Genomic DNA, 14,872 nt, shown 5'->3' with positions numbered 1-14,872 from the left:
CTCCTCTGGCATCACTCTGTCACCAGGGTTTATTCAGCCCTGCTCCTCTGGCATCACTCTGTCACCAGGGTTTATTCAGCCCTGCTTCTCTGGCATCACTCTGTCACCAGGGTTTATTCAGCCCTGCTTCTCTGGCATCACTCTGTCACCAGGGTTTATTCAGCCCTGCTCCTCTGGCATCACTCTGTCACCAGGGTTTATTCAGCCCTGCTTCTCTGGCATCACTCTGTCACCAGGGTTTATTCAGCCATGCTCCTCTGGCATCACTCTGTCACCAGGGTTTATTCAGCCCTGCTCCTCTGGCATCACTCTGTCACCAGGGTTTATTCAGCCCTGCTCCTCTGGCATCACTCTGTCACCAGGGTTTATTCAGCCCTGCTCCTCTGGCATCACTCTGTCACCAGGGTTTATTCAGCCCTGCTTCTCTGGCATCACTCTGTCACCAGGGTTTATTCAGCCCTGCTTCTCTGGCATCACTCTGTCACCAGGGTTTATTCAGCCCTGCTCATCTGGCATCACTCTGTCACCAGGGTTTATTCAGCCCTGCTTCTCTGGCATCACTCTGTCACCAGGGTTTATTCAGCCCTGCTCCTCTGGCATCACTCTGTCACCAGGGTTTATTCAGCCCTGCTCCTCTGGCATCACTCTGTCACCAGTGTTTATTCAGCCCTGCTCCTCTGGCATCACTCTGTCACCAGGGTTTATTCAGCCCTGCTCCTCTGGCATCACTCTGTCACCAGGGTTTATTCAGCCCTGCTCCTCTGGCATCACTCTGTCACCAGGGTTTATTCAGCCCTGCTCCTCTGGCATCACTCTGTCACCAGTGTTTATTCAGCCCTGCTCCTCTGGCATCACTCTGTCACCAGGGTTTATTCAGCCCTGCTCCTCTGGCATCACTCTGTCACCAGGGTTTATTCAGCCCTGCTCCTCTGGCATCACTCTGTCACCAGGGTTTATTCAGCCCTGCTCCTCTGGCATCACTCTGTCACCAGGGTTTATTCAGCCCTGCTTCTCTGGCATCACTCTGTCACCAGTGTTTATTCAGCCCAGAGCTATTAGGCGGAGAAATGGCGTGGCTCCTGACAGGCACACCGACGGGCCTCACGGCAGGTAGCGCAGACAGGACGATGTAAATGTCTGGTCTGACTGTGGCTGGTTGCAGCTATCGAACGGACGGGGTGATTCACAGAGACGCACTCCAGTCGATAACCCACCGAGGGGTTGTTACGGTTACGAACGCTTATAGAAAACATGATCTTTAACGGATGGTCTTTCTGGGTGACAACGGCCATGCTGGTCTGGTGGACTGGGGAGTATAGGCTAGATTAGACAGTACTACACCATTCAAACGAAGAAGGTTGGTGGAGCAATGTTAGATAGACAGAGATAGTGATGGTCTCTCTGTGCTCCACAAACAGCTTGTTGCAGGGTGGGGGGCGGTGGAGGATGGAGGTGGTAGATGGATGTTTGATAGTATTACTGTGACAGTTCTCTGTGGAATGATACATGGGCGTGTTGTTGTTTTAGGAGGTGACAGAGGTGGGAGACAGCGGGGGGGGTTGTGGTTTGGTTTCCCATTTGGTGGTGAATGTCTTGTCACATGTAGTTAGAAGTTACAATGAAATCGCAGCACACTATGTAGGCTACCGCCGGTGTATGGTCTTAGTCTGTGGGCCCAAAAAAAGTTGGACCTTCATCTGAACTCAATGGCTTTCATGTCACTAGAATGTGTGGATGAAAAGTTTTTAGTTTCTGAAGTTTGTCAGAGACAAAGGTAACATTCAGAGTGTCAAAGAAGTGAGGTCGTTGTGAAAGCATTGACATGAACAAGACTCTGTTGTGGGGCTGGACCAAAGGCTGCTGCAGAACTGTCTCAGAACACAGTGTGTTACTGTGTTAGAACCTCACCGTTTGGAAAGAGTGGCTTAAACAGAAACTCACATGGGGGGTGTAGGGGGGCATTCCAACACACACACACACACACACACCACACACACTCACACACACACACACAAACACACACACACACACACACACACAGTCAAACACACAAACACACTCACACACACATACTGTACACACAAACACACTCACACACACACATACTGTACACACACACACACACTCACACACACAGTCACACACACAAACACACACACGCACACTCGCACACACTATTTTGCTGTATTTTTCTAAATATTCTTAATTCTTCTAATCTGAGAGCGACTCCTAAGTCTGTTGATCTCATGTGGGCCTAAACTAAATAAAGTGGATCTCCTCCTACAGCCTCCTAATGTGGATCTCCTCCTACAGCCTCCTAATGTGGATCTCCTCCTACAGCCTCCTAATACAATATGAATTGTTCTGGCATGCTTCGTTTCTTTAGAGGGGACACTATTCTCTGCTCGGTGGTGACATTTTGGCAGGATTAACGTTTGATATTGTGGACTGAGTTGCTTTTTTATTATGACAAGTGTTTATAGGATTAAACCCAGTGAAGCAGCGCAGTACAACATGCTTAGGCTGCTTCCAGGTCAGGTAATGCAGCATGCTTCCCCCTGTCTGTCTGCAGTACAACATGCTTAGGCTGCTTCCAGGTCAGGTGATGCAGCATGCTGCCCCCTGTCTGTCTGTGAGCACACAGGACAGATCCTGACGACCTATTGAGCCTGATATGATGACGTTCAGGACAAGGAGAAGAGACACGCACTTTTAACACACTGAACCGTTGGAATCCAAGACCAAATGGATGCTGATCATTTTAACAAATACAGAATCTGCTGTTTTAATGCTGGAAGATTAAAAAATATAATTTAAAAAGTCGTGATTCATAAACATAACGTTTTTTCGCTCATCATCGTGTTCCTACCACGCAACTCCGCATAGCCCACACCTCTCCTGTGGTTTCGACCTCAAACCTCCTACATATAGGAACAGTAAATATGTAGGTCTGTTAATTAGGTTATCAAGCAGTCTGCCATTATCTCTCCTTTTCACCAATATAGCCTTGACAACAAATACATTATCTATTGCCATTTATAGGCTACAATCGTCTGATTGAGCAGCGGTCTAGTAGAGTTTTATTCACAGTCAGTTCCCATATTGTTAATGATACTTTTAACTGACGGGGCCGGTGAAAGGCGCGCTCAGCAGCATGGCTCGTGTTAAATTAATAGAGTTCTCATTGACAACCTTTATTGACTACAACAGGATTAATGTGAGGAGTGTGTGGGATCATGATGCTCGGTGCGGTTTCCTTACAAACCGGAAACCTCGCAAATCAACCAGAGCCTTTTCCATTCACAGAGTCAGGGAGCTGAATCATGAAGGATTCAGTCTTGTCTATATCCTGTTGATATTATTATTAGCAATAATTGTTATTCAATCGTTATTATAGTAATATCAACATAATAATAAGCCTAACTACTTACAATAAATGGCATATTATTAATAAAATAATAATACCTATAGCCTAATGTGTAAGTATCAAGAAAATGTGATAACTTTTTATAGTCATCAAATGTTTAAATTTAGATAATTTTCTCCCACACGTTACTTGACACAGCCACAATCTGGAAATTGCCTTCCAACCAGGCCCACGACCCGCTCGCCCACCCATCTAGTTTTAACTTTCAAGTTTCTCAACCCACAGGGGGACTTTACCAGTATACCAAGTCTACCAAGCTGTGCTCATTGCAATATTTAATACAGCGCCTTTATCGTCTCTGAACGGAAATGTTTTTGTGAACTATGTCCGGTTTTCTAAAATGCGCGCGGGGTTCCCGAGGTTTTAGATGGGTGTCATTGAAACACCAGACAGTGAGTAGCCTAGATGGCGTGCCGGACAGATGAGTCGACCTCTCAGTTCCGGACAACACCGCTGGAGGGCAATAGTATTGAGAATCAACAACAAAATAATAATAATAATAATAATAATAATAATAATAATAATAATAATAATAACAAATACAGTAATCATATTATTAGTAGCCTATATTAACAATATAAAAATGTATATTTGACTATGATAGATTATAGGCCTAGTTAATAGCCTAATGTATAACTAACCTGGGTCTACTACAGTATCCATATGTTCCGTTATCATTAGACCACATGACTATACCCATTTTATTTTAGGATGTCAAAGTCATGAAACTTGCCACTAGAGACAATTGTAGCCTATAAAAAAATAATTTCAAGACATATACTTTCCCCTTCTATTGATATAAATAGCTCATAAGTAAATAGGCTTGTAGTCTTTCCTAAAGCAAAGCCTATTCAAATGACCCTGACAAAGTTTCCGAGTCTAATGCAGCGAAGGTGAAAATTCCGTGATTGTGTCTCTCATTTGATTGTGGTTTGCGACGGTAGTTCAGCCGCTGCTCTCTGCTCGGCAAGATTCGACAGTTTCCGACGCTCATATTCCGGAATATGACCCTTATATGTAGGCAGGGGTGTTCTTAGATTTACCGGATAAAACCATGTATGGCTTTTAGAGAAGAACCGGAATTCCTCTTTGAAGGCGATGTGTAGAGGAAACATTTCAAATCTTACAGACCAGATAAGCTTATAACGTTGATGTCAGTCTAAACTGATACCATGCCATCATGCGTTTGTTTAATTTATTTTCACCTGTATTGTTTTATAATTTTCGTGCTAATGGAGCTGCATGAAAAAAAACATTGTATCACTTTATATTGGCAACTTTCACTTGTGGGTTCTCCATTGACAAGTGTTCTGTGATCTCGTCACGCAGCCCGGGGCCAATAGGATCCCCCAGCGCCTCCTCTCGCTAACCACACGGTCCTTGTATGGGCAGTGACGTAGTGGCGCATTCACTGCCCCTCTGATAAATACATACTACCGCTGCTCGTGCTGCCAGGACCCGTCATTCACTAAACAGCCTGATGTTCTGGAGAGAGTAGAGTAGGCTATAGAGGTGGTATCAACAGGCGCAGCCTGATGTTCTGGAGAGAGTAGAGTCGGCTATAGAGGTGGTATCAACAGGCGCAGCCTGATGTTCTGGAGAGAGTAGAGTCGGCTATAGAGGTGCTATCAACAGGCGCAGCCTGATGTTCTGGAGAGAGTAGAGTCGGCTATAGAGGTGGTATCAACAGGCGCTCCAGAGTTTGGCAACTTCTCCGGACAGGTTATCAGATGTTCCAGTGTAGGACAGGACTGTAAAGCCACACATACTCAACCAGCCGGTTCAAATACCGTTTGAACGTGGAAACAGCGAGGACCCGTTAGTTAAATGATGACAGCTAAAACTTTAGACAAAGTCCCGGTCTCTCTGGGTGCGTTTGTCCATCCTCTCTCTGATAGTATCTACCCGGTGGATCATGACAGTCTGCCGCCCGGGGTGGCTATCTTTCCTAACGCTGATTTGGGAGGCCACTACCACGACCATCTTAGCGGAGCTCCAGGTAAGCTTGGACTATACATGGTGTTGTTTGGATATCATGGGGACTTTAAGAGAATGCAACTTGTGCTGTATTTGGTTATTGGAGAAGAAACGTATAGGCTACTCCTTTCAGTTATAATATTATGCACAATGTTTGATATTGCATTTTTCACCTTGGCCAAAAGCTTTTGGAAATATTTTGAATTAAAGGTTGTGGGACAAATTTATGTCTGGATATTTGTATCAGTGGTAATAAAAGGTTATGTTTAGAGGCACATGGCTAGAGTTAAGCACTTAAAAAAAAAGTTTGCATAAAAGTAAAACGACATCCCTTTGAAAAGTTGAATGAATGAGTGCGTAAAGGAGGCGAGCGCGCAGCACGCACCGCTGTTCCAAACACTGTGCGCACGAGAACGGACCTGCAGTGTGTGTTTGAAGCTCTCTGATTTGTTTGTTTCGTGATATGTTTTGTGATTATCTGCTAAGATGTCTCTTGTTATCTTCCAGATGGCTTGATGAGTGGCGATATGAGCTTGGAGAAACGCTCTCTCGACCTGTCTTATTCCAGCTTCTCCCAGCCGCCTGGCCATCGGAACCAGACCTTCACCTACATGGGAAAGTTCTCCATCGACTCTCAGTATCCCGGTAACTGGAACCCAGAGGGCGTCATCAACATAGTGAGTGCGGGGATCCTGGGCATGACCCAGCCATCCTCTGCCTCCTCCTCCCCTGCGTCCTCCTCCTCTCCCGGCCACTTCTCCTCCACGCTCAGCTGCACCATGGCCCAGAACCAGGCCGACATGGAGCATCACATCTACTCTCCCCCGCCTCCCTACTCCGGTTGTGGGGAGGTCTACCAGGACCCGTCGGCTTTCCTCTCCACCGGCCCCGGTATCTCCTACCCGCCGCCGTCCTACTCCTCCCCCAAGCCCAACACAGACTCGGGTCTCTTCCCCATCATCCCAGACTATGCTGGGTTCTTCCAGCCGCCCTGTCAGCGGGACATGCAGGCCATGCCTGACCGCAAGCCCTTCCCCTGCCCACTGGACTCCTTCAGAGTACCCCCACCTCTGACTCCCCTGAACACTATTAGGAACTTTACATTAGGTGGACCGGTCTCGGATGGACCCAGACTCCCCACGGGGTACAGCCCCCAGAACCTCCCCCTGAGACCCATCCTGCGGCCCAGAAAATACCCCAACAGACCGAGCAAGACCCCGGTCCATGAGCGGCCGTACCCCTGCCCAGCGGAGGGCTGCGACCGGCGGTTCTCCCGGTCTGACGAGCTGACCAGACACATCCGGATCCACACGGGACACAAACCGTTCCATTGCAGGATCTGCATGAGGAACTTCAGCCGCAGCGACCATCTCACCACCCACATCCGCACGCACACCGGAGAGAAGCCCTTCGCCTGTGATTTCTGTGGCCGTAAGTTCGCGAGGAGCGACGAGCGCAAAAGACACACCAGGATTCATCTCAGACAGAAAGATAAAAAATCATCCACTGCGTCATCAAACAACACGAACTCTGATCACTCCGGTACCGGTTCTATAAGCATACCTAGCGGAGTCTGCTCCTCTAGCACGGGACAGCTGGCGGGATGCCCCTCGCGGGCGTTATAGAATACACTATAGACAATAGGTTTATGGAATAAATATTTTAGAAACTTTGATGAACTAAAGACAATAGAGATTGAGGTTTAATTGTTTGGAAGCTGCAAGTTCAAAACACAAGATGGAACGAACTTTATATGCAACAGCATAATTCTCTTTCATGCGTAATTGAGCATCATCCCGGTGTGCTCCAAACGGTCACACGATGAATAATCTCAGTTTTGGCGGCTGAGAGAAACGCACTTTTTTTTTTGCATAGCCTACTGAAGTCACTCAAGTTAATAGACATTACTTTTAACACTTAGTAGCCTATATTCTCGTAATGTAAACGGGAAGAAACGTATTGAGGATTAATATCAAGCACATTTACACTGACGTGCCAATAGGCTACAATGTACACAACGCTGCATGGAAACAACGTTATATTTGCAATAATTTAGAAGGGAAAGCGTTTTAAATTATTTACCAGACAAAATGTGTCAATTTTAACATGTTGGTTGATTGTATTTCCCCCTGTTGTGCCTCGTTTCACATTGTTTTGTACATTGTCAGATACAAGGACGATTTAATGAAATTGTAAATTTTGTCATTTAATATCAAAGTTTGATTATATATTTTTGTACACATTGTGCCGTGTAACTATGGAACGTGTTGTGGTTTACGTCTAAAAATAAGGAATGCAAATAACTGAACTCATATATCGACTTGACATTTGTTTTTTTGTGAATGTTTCCGACTCATATTAAATGTTAATGTTGATTTAAAAAAAAATCTCAATGGCCTCCAGAAAGGCCTGGTTATTTCTTGTGAACTAAAAACAAATAAAGTAAACTCTGAACAACATTAATATAATGTTATATTATTGGAAAGTAGACCATACGGGCGAGTATGGTAATTCCCATGTAACGTCAGTCTGATGAGTGAGTCATACTTTCACAAGGCTGCTCCCACTCACCGTCTATCTGTGCTGTTCTGATTGTTAACAACTAGAACAGGAAAGATCTTTCACGTTGTTCACATATAGAGATCTATACACATAGGACATCCAATAATCGAAAGTTCATACTTTGATCATCCAAAACAAAAGCCATAGCCTAGCCAATATCTGATCGAGGCATTAAAGAAGAACCACGAGTTGATTGAAACCACAGGATATTACCAACATCTCACGTACAGTATCTTTATGAACTGCTTTGGTCTTCGACAACCCTTGAATTACAGACACACACAACAGGCGTTTTTGGTAGGTTGGATACTGTTAAGGTCACTTTATGGAGTTAAATGTCATCAACAAACTGTCTGTCAAAGTGATTCATGTCATGGTCAAAACATGTTGATACAACAGTAGCTAAGATGGGGAGAAGTCTGTCCATAATAAAGCGCTGCTCTGCCTTCTTAACAGCACTGTCAACAAGGCAGGTCCTACATGCTCTAGTTTTGTCGCACCTGGACTACTGTTCAGTCATGTGATCAGGTGCCACAAAGAGTGACATACAATTGGCTCAGAACAGGGCAGCACGGCTGGGAGAGCTAACATTAATAATATGCATGTCAATCTCTCATGGCTCAAAGTGGAGTAGAGATTGAGTTCATCACTACTTGTATTTGTGAGAGGTATTGACATGTTGAATGCACCGAGTTGTCTGTTTAAACTACTATCACACAGCTCGGACACCCATGCATACCCCACAAGACATGCCACCAGAGGTCTCTTCACAGTCCCCAAGTCCAGAACAGACTATGGGAGGCGCACAGTACTACATAGAGCCATGACTACATGGAACTCTATTCCACATCAGGGATAACTGATGCAAGCAGTAGAATCAAATTTAAAAACCAGATAAAAATACACCTTATGGAACAGCGGGGACTGTGAAGAGACACACACACAGGTACAGACACACGCATATGCACACACGCTAGCACACGCACTCTACACACACATTCATTGTACTATTGTTGTATGGTGGTATTATACATTTTGTATTGTAGATATGTAGTGGGGTAGTAATGTTATATGATGTACTGTTTAATCTTTTGTTTTATATGTAATGTAAGTGCCTTAATGGATCCATGGAAGAGTAGCTGCTGCCTTGGCATGAATTAAAGGGAATCCATAATAAACCCCAGGAAGAGTAGCTGCTGCCTTGGCAGGAACTAATGGGAATCCATAATAAACCCCCAGGAAGAGTAGCTGCTGCCTTGGCAGGAACTAATGGGGATCCATAATAAACCCCAGGAAGAGTAGCTGCTGCCTTGGCAGGAACTAATGGGGATCCATAATAAACCCCAGGAAGAGTAGCTGCTGCCTTGGCAGGAACTAATGGGAATCCATGATAAACCCCAGGAATAGTAGCTGCTTTCTTGGCAGGAACTAATAGGGATCCATAATAAACCCCAGGAAGAGTAGCTGCTGCCTTGGCAGGAACTAATAGGGATCCATAATAAACCCCAGGGAGAGTAGCTGCTGCCTTGTGTCAGTGTTGCTGTAGATTGGTGTGGTGTGGAATCAGGCGCAGGACGCAGAAGTTAAGTCCAACAAAGACTTTTAGTAGAGCACACAAAAATACAATCCAAACAGCCCGGAGGCGAGAAAAGCGCACACAGGCGTAAACAAACGAGCGCACAAAACATGTGCGAAAATCCTCTCCTAAAATAAACAAGGAGGAAAGCTACAAATAGCGCACGAAACGGGTAAGCGCAACAACACGACAACGGGAACAATTACACACAACACCTAAACTCACAACAAGGAACTAAATAGGGTGCTTAATGAGACATAACACAAAACAGGTGTGACAAACAGACAAAACTAATCAAACATGAAACATAGAACCGGTGGCAGCTAGTACTCCGGAGACGAGCGACCGCGAAACCTGCCCGAACAAGGAGGAGGGGCCGCCTCGGCCGAAACCGTGACACCTTGGCAGGAAATAATGGGGATCCATAATAAACCCCAGGAAGAGTAGCTGCTGCCTTGGCAGGAACTAATGGGGATCCATAATAAACCCCAGGAAGAGTAGCTGCTGCCTTGGCAGGAACTAATGGGGATCCATAATAAACCCCAGGAAGAGTAGCTGCTGCCTTGGCAGGAACTAATGGGGATCCACAATAAACCCCAGGAAGAGTAGCTGCTGCCTTGGCAGGAACTAATGGGGATCCATAATAAAGCCCAGGAAGAGTAGCTGCTGCTTTGGCAAGAACTAATGGGGATCCATAATAAACCCCAGGAAGAGTAGCTGCTGCCTTGGCAGGAACTAATGGGGATCCACAATAAACCCCAGGAAGAGTAGCTGCTGCCTTGGCAGGAACTAATGGGGATCCATAATAAACCCCAGGAAGAGTAGCTGCTGCCTTGGCAGGAAATAATGGGCATCCATAATAAACCCCAGGAAGAGTAGCTGCTGCCTTGGCAATAACTAATGGGGATCCATAATAAACCCCAGGAAGAGTAGCTGCTGCCTTGGCAGGAACTAATGGGGATCCATAATAAACCCCAGGAAGAGTAGCTGCTGCCTTGGCAGGAACTAATGGGGATCCATAATAAACCCCAGGAAGAGTAGCTGCTGCCTTGGCAGGAACTAATGAGGATCCATAATAAACCCCAGGAAGAGTAGCTGCTGCCTTGACAGGAACTAATGGGGATCCATAATAAACCCCCAGGAAGAGTAGCTGCTGCCTTGGCAGGAACTAATGGGGATCCATAATAAACCCCAGGAAGAGTAGCTGCTGCCTTGGCAGGAACTAATGGGGATCCACAATAAACCCCAGGAAGAGTAGCTGCTGCCTTGACAGGAACTAATGGGGATCCATAATAAACCCCAGGAAGAGTAGCTGCTGCCTTGGCAGGAACTAATGAGGATCCATAATAAACCCCAGGAAGAGTAGCTGCTGCCTTGACAGGAACTAATGGGGATCCATAATAAACCCCAGGAAGAGTAGCTGCTGCCTTGGCAGGAACTAATGGGGATCCATAATAAACCCCAGGAAGAGTAGCTGCTGCCTTGGCAGGAACTAATGGGGATCCATAATAAACCCCAGGAAGAGTAGCTGCTGCCTTGGCAGTAACTAATGGGGATCCACAATAAACCCCAGGAAGAGTAGCTGCTGCCTTGGCAGGAACTAATGGGGATCCATAATAAACCCCAGGAAGAGTAGCTGCTGCCTTGGCAGGAAATAATGGGGATCAATAATAAACCCCAGGAAGAGTAGCTGCTGCCTTGGCAAGAACTAATGGGGATCCATAATAAACCCCAGGAAGAGTAGCTGCTGCCTTGGCAGGAACTAATGGGGATCCACAATAAACCCCAGGAAGAGTAGCTGCTGCCTTGGCAGGAACTAATGGGGATCCATAATAAACCCCAGGAAGAGTAGCTGCTGCCTTGGCAGGAACTAATGGGGATCCATAATAAACCCCAGGAAGAGTAGCTGCTGCCTTGGCAGGAACTAATTTGAATCCATGATAAACCCCCAGGAATAGTAGCTGCTGTCTTGGCAGGAACTAATAGGGATCCATAATAAACCCCAGGAAGAGTAGCTGCTGCCTTGGCAGGAACTAATAGGGATCCATAATAAACCCCAGGAAGAGTAGCTGCTGCCTTGGCAGGAACTAATGGGGATCCATAATAAACCCCCAGGAAGAGTAGATGCTGCCTTGGCAGGAACTAATGGGGGATCCATAATAAACCCCAGGAAGAGTAGCTGCTGCCTTGGCAGGAACTAATGGGGATCCACAATAAACCCCAGGAAGAGTATCTGCTGCCTTGGCAGGAACTAATGGGGATCCATAATAAACCCCAGGAAGAGTAGCTGCTGCCTTGGCGGGAACTAATGGGGATCCATAATAAACCCCAGGAAGAGTAGCTGCTGCCTTGGCAGGAACTAATGGGGATCCATAATAAACCCCAGGAAGAGTAGCTGCTGACTTGGCATGAACTAATGGGGATCTCATAATAAACCCCAGGAAGAGTAGATGCTGCCTTGGCAGGAACTAATGAGGATCCATAATAAACCCCAGGAAGAGTAGCTGCTGCCTTGACAGGAACTAATGGGGATCCATACTAAACCCCCAGGAAGAGTAGCTGCTGCCTTGGCAGGAACTAATGGGGATCCATAATAAACCCCAGGAAGAGTAGCTGCTGCCTTGGCAGGAACTAATGGGGATCCACAATAAACCCCAGGAAGAGTAGCTGCTGCCTTGACAGGAACTAATGGGGATCCATAATAAACCCCAGGAAGAGTAGCTGCTGCCTTGGCAGGAACTAATGAGGATCCATAATAAACCCCAGGAAGAGTAGCTGCTGCCTTGACAGGAACTAATGGGGATCCATAATAAACCCCAGGAAGAGTAGCTGCTGCCTTGGCAGAACTAATGGGGATCCATAATAAACCCCAGGAAGAGTAGCTGCTGCCTTGGCAGGAACTAATGGGGATCCACAATAAACCCCAGGAAGAGTAGCTGCTGCCTTGACAGGAACTAATGGGGATCCATAATAAACCCCAGGAAGAGTAGCTGCTGCCTTGGCAGGAACTAATGGGGATCCATAATAAACCCCAGGAAGAGTAGCTGCTGCCTTGGCAGGAACTAATGGGGATCCATAATAAACCCCAGGAAGAGTAGCTGCTGCCTTGGCAGTAACTAATGGGGATCCACAATAAACCCCCAGGAAGAGTAGCTGCTGCCTTGGCAGGAACTAATGGGGATCCATAATAAACCCCAGGAAGAGTAGCTGCTGCCTTGGCAGGAAATAATGGGGATCAATAATAAACCCCAGGAAGAGTAGCTGCTGCCTTGGCAAGAACTAATGGGGATCCATAATAAACCCCAGGAAGAGTAGCTGCTGCCTTGGCAGGAACTAATGGGGATCCACAATAAACCCCAGGAAGAGTAGCTGCTGCCTTGGCAGGAACTAATGGGGATCCATAATAAACCCCAGGAAGAGTAGCTGCTGCCTTGGCAGGAACTAATGGGGATCCATAATAAACCCCAGGAAGAGTAGCTGCTGCCTTGGCAGGAACTAATTTGAATCCATGATAAACCCCAGGAATAGTAGCTGCTGTCTTGGCAGGAACTAATAGGGATCCATAATAAACCCCAGGAAGAGTAGCTGCTGCCTTGGCAGGAACTAATAGGGATCCATAATAAACCCCAGGAAGAGTAGCTGCTGCCTTGGCAGGAACTAATGGGGATCCATAATAAACCCCAGGAAGAGTAGATGCTGCCTTGGCAGGAACTAATGGGGATCCATAATAAACCCCAGGAAGAGTAGCTGCTGCCTTGGCAGGAACTAATGGGGATCCACAATAAACCCCAGGAAGAGTATCTGCTGCCTTGGCAGGAACTAATGGGGATCCATAATAAACCCCAGGAAGAGTAGCTGCTGCCTTGGCAGGAACTAATGGGGATCCATAATAAACCCCAGGAAGAGTAGCTGCTGCCTTGGCAGGAACTAATGGGGATCCATAATAAACCCCAGGAAGAGTAGCTGCTGACTTGGCATGAACTAATGGGGATCCATAATAAACCCCAGGAAGAGTAGATGCTGCCTTGGCAGGAACTAATGAGGATCCATAATAAACCCCAGGAAGAGTAGCTGCTGCCTTGACAGGAACTAATGGGGATCCATAATAAACCCCAGGAAGAGTAGCTGCTGCCTTGGCAGGAACCAATGAGGGATCCATAATAAACCCCAGGAAGAGTAGCTGCTGCCTTGGCAGGAACTAATGGGGATCCACAATAAACCCCCAGGAAGAGTAGCTGCTGCCTTGACAGGAACTAATGGGGATCCATAATAAACCCCAGGAAGAGTAGCTGCTGCCTTGGCAGGAACTAATGAGGATCCATAATAAACCCCAGGAGAGTAGCTCTGCCGCCACAACCCAGCAGCTGCCTTGACAGGAACTAATGGGGATCCATAATAAACCCCCAGGAAGAGTAGCTGCTGCCTTGGCAGGAACTAATGAGGATCCATAATAACCCCAGGAAGAGTAGCTGCTGCCTTGACAGGAACTAATGGGGATCCATAATAAACCCCAGGAAGAGTAGCTGCTGCCTTGGCTGGAACTAATGGGGATCCATAATAAACCCCCAGGAAGAGTAGCTGCTGCCTTGGCAGGAACTAATGGGGATCCATAATAAACCCCAGGAAGAGTAGCTGCTGCCTTGGCTGTAACTAATGGGGATCCATAATAAACCCCAGGAAGAGTAGCTGCTGCCTTGGCAGGAACTAATGGGGATCCATAATAAACCCCAGGAAGAGTAGCTGCTGCCTTGGCAGGAACTAATGGGGATCCACAATAAACCCCAGGAAGAGTAGCTGCTGCCTTGACAGGAACTAATGGGGATCCATAATAAACCCCAGGAAGAGTAGCTGCTGCCTTGGCAGGAACTAATGAGGATCCATAATAAACCCCAGGAAGAGTAGCTGCTGCCTTGACAGGAACTAATGGGGATCCATAATAAACCCCAGGAAGAGTAGCTGCTGCCTTGGCAGGAACTAATGGGGATCCATAATAAACCCCAGGAAGAGTAGCTGCTGCCTTGGCAGGAACTAATGGGGATCCACAATAAACCCCAGGAAGAGTAGCTGCTGCCTTGGCAGGAACTAATGGGGATCCATAATAAACCCCCAGGAAGAGTAGCTGCTGCCTTGGCAGGAACTAATGAGGATCCATAATAAACCCCCAGGAAGAGTAGCTGCTGCCTTGACAGGAACTAATGGGGATCCATAATAAACCCCAGGAAGAGTAGCTGCTGCCTTGGCAGGGAACTAATGGGGATCCATAATAAACCCCAGGAAGAGTAGCTGCTGCCTTGGCAGTAACTAATGGGGGATCCATAATAAACCCCAGG

General features: G+C 46.7%; 1 protein-coding gene across 2 annotated transcripts; it reads left to right on the top strand.

Annotated features, from left to right (window-relative positions):
- Positions 1-4,900: 4,900 nt before the first annotated feature.
- Positions 4,901-7,861, top strand: LOC121584720 (early growth response protein 2b). Of its 2 annotated transcripts, XM_045217870.1 has the most exons (3): positions 4,908-4,994; positions 5,105-5,426; positions 5,912-7,861. In XM_045217870.1, exons 2-3 carry the CDS (start codon positions 5,255-5,257, stop codon positions 7,027-7,029), a joined length of 1,290 nt encoding a protein of 429 aa, XP_045073805.1. In that variant the 5' UTR covers positions 4,908-4,994; positions 5,105-5,254; the 3' UTR covers positions 7,030-7,861. The 2 variants fall into 2 exon arrangements, with proteins under 2 accessions (XP_041756720.2, XP_045073805.1); XM_041900786.2 differs by having other exon boundaries at positions 4,901-5,426.
- The last annotated feature ends 7,011 nt before the right edge of the window (positions 7,862-14,872 follow it).

Source organism: Coregonus clupeaformis, unplaced genomic scaffold, assembly GCF_020615455.1.
Source record: "Coregonus clupeaformis isolate EN_2021a unplaced genomic scaffold, ASM2061545v1 scaf1261, whole genome shotgun sequence".
Lineage (NCBI taxonomy): Eukaryota > Metazoa > Chordata > Actinopteri > Salmoniformes > Salmonidae > Coregonus > Coregonus clupeaformis.
This window is presented reverse-complemented; position numbering and strand designations above follow the sequence as displayed.